This window comes from Apaloderma vittatum, unplaced genomic scaffold (assembly GCF_000703405.1).
Source record: "Apaloderma vittatum isolate BGI_N311 unplaced genomic scaffold, ASM70340v1 scaffold19836, whole genome shotgun sequence".
NCBI lineage: Eukaryota > Metazoa > Chordata > Aves > Trogoniformes > Trogonidae > Apaloderma > Apaloderma vittatum.
In genome coordinates, this window is record NW_009721466.1 from 1 (window position 1) to 1,313 (window position 1,313).

The 1,313-nt window shown below is 44.7% G+C and overlaps 1 protein-coding gene across 1 annotated transcript in view; it reads left to right on the plus strand.

Annotated features, from left to right (window-relative positions):
• Positions 1-441: 441 nt before the first annotated feature.
• LOC104275442 (ubiquinol-cytochrome-c reductase complex assembly factor 1-like) overlaps positions 442-1,313 on the plus strand; it is a gene marked incomplete at its 5' end in the record, with an annotated part of 4,728 nt that continues 3,856 nt past the window's right edge. The window contains one exon of the mRNA XM_009871406.1: positions 442-555. Coding sequence (XP_009869708.1) covers positions 442-555 — 114 coding nt within the window. The remainder of the gene's footprint in view (positions 556-1,313) is intronic.

Here is a 1,313-nt window from a genome sequence, read left to right on the forward strand (position 1 = left end):
ACTCTGCCCTTGCCCTTGTTGAACTTCATAAAATAGAACAGCCTGTCCAAGTCTTGCTGAATGGCAACACAACCTTCTGGGGTATTGTTCCAGTTCTGTGTCGTCAGCAAACTTGCTGACAGTGCTCTCTAATCCCTCGTCCAGTTGGCTGATGAAGATACTGAGTAGTACTGGTCCCAGTACTGACCCTTGAGGGACCCCACTAGTCACAGGCCTCCAGCTGGACTCTGCCCCATTGACCACAACTCTCTGACTTCTTCAACCAGTTCCCAACCCATCTCACTATCTGACCATCCAGCCCACACTGCCTCCGTTTAGCTGAGAGGATGCTGTGGGAGACGGTGGCAAAAGCTTTCCTGAAATCCAGACAAACCACATCCACTGCAGTGCCTCAGCCCCTCTTCCCGTGCAGTTTTTAACCCCTCTCTGTGCTTCCTTTAGGGAATCTTGTCTGATGATCACGTTCTGGCAGCAGCTCTTTGGAGAAACCTTTTTAACAGGAACTGTGAGGACCCTCGGCATCTGGAGCTACTCGTAGAGTACGTGCGCAAACAGGTATGTTAAAGCTCATAGTGCCGCTTCTCTTCATCCTCCTCTTTAGAATGTTAAATGTTTCTTTTCCTTGCTTGTGTATTATGCAGCTTGGTTCTCAAAAATACAGCTGAGTTTTCTATGCAATGATGATTTTTTAAGGAGAAAAAGGTAAAAATATCAAACCTAGTCTTTGTTGCAGTTTGAAAAATGGCTGCAGAGAAATTCACAGAATATTGAAAGCAATCCTACTCGTCTTTTTCTGGACCTGATCTATGGAGGGGCTTGGCAAAAATATGTCAAAAATGGGCTGCAGCTTGTTGTAGAATTATAAGTGGTGTTGCAGAGTTTGGATCCTTTTCATAAGGAAATAGCACACGGAGCTTTAAAGCCTCCTGATGCCCTTTGTGGGAAAGAAGTAAAAGGTTTTGTGTTCCAGAATTATTTCTGTTTCTTTCAGTTATTACCTGAAGGAAACAATACTAAGTAGTGTTCATCCTCTCAGCCCTTTGGAGGTTTGTGAGCCAGGTTTCTAGGAATTGTTGGTAGGATATAGTCCAGGTGGGTATCAAAGACAGAAAAGGGGTGAGAGAGGTTCTGGAGGAAGAGTGTAGGCTCTTGACTGGGACCTGAAAACGAGAATCAGCACAACAGCATTCTCTGTAATGTTGTCAATAGCATACGCAGGACCAGGTGGAGATTTGAAGAGACTTTTTCATAGAATCCTTGAATGTCTTAGGTTGGAAAAGACCTTAGAGATCATCTAACCCAACCCCTGCCAT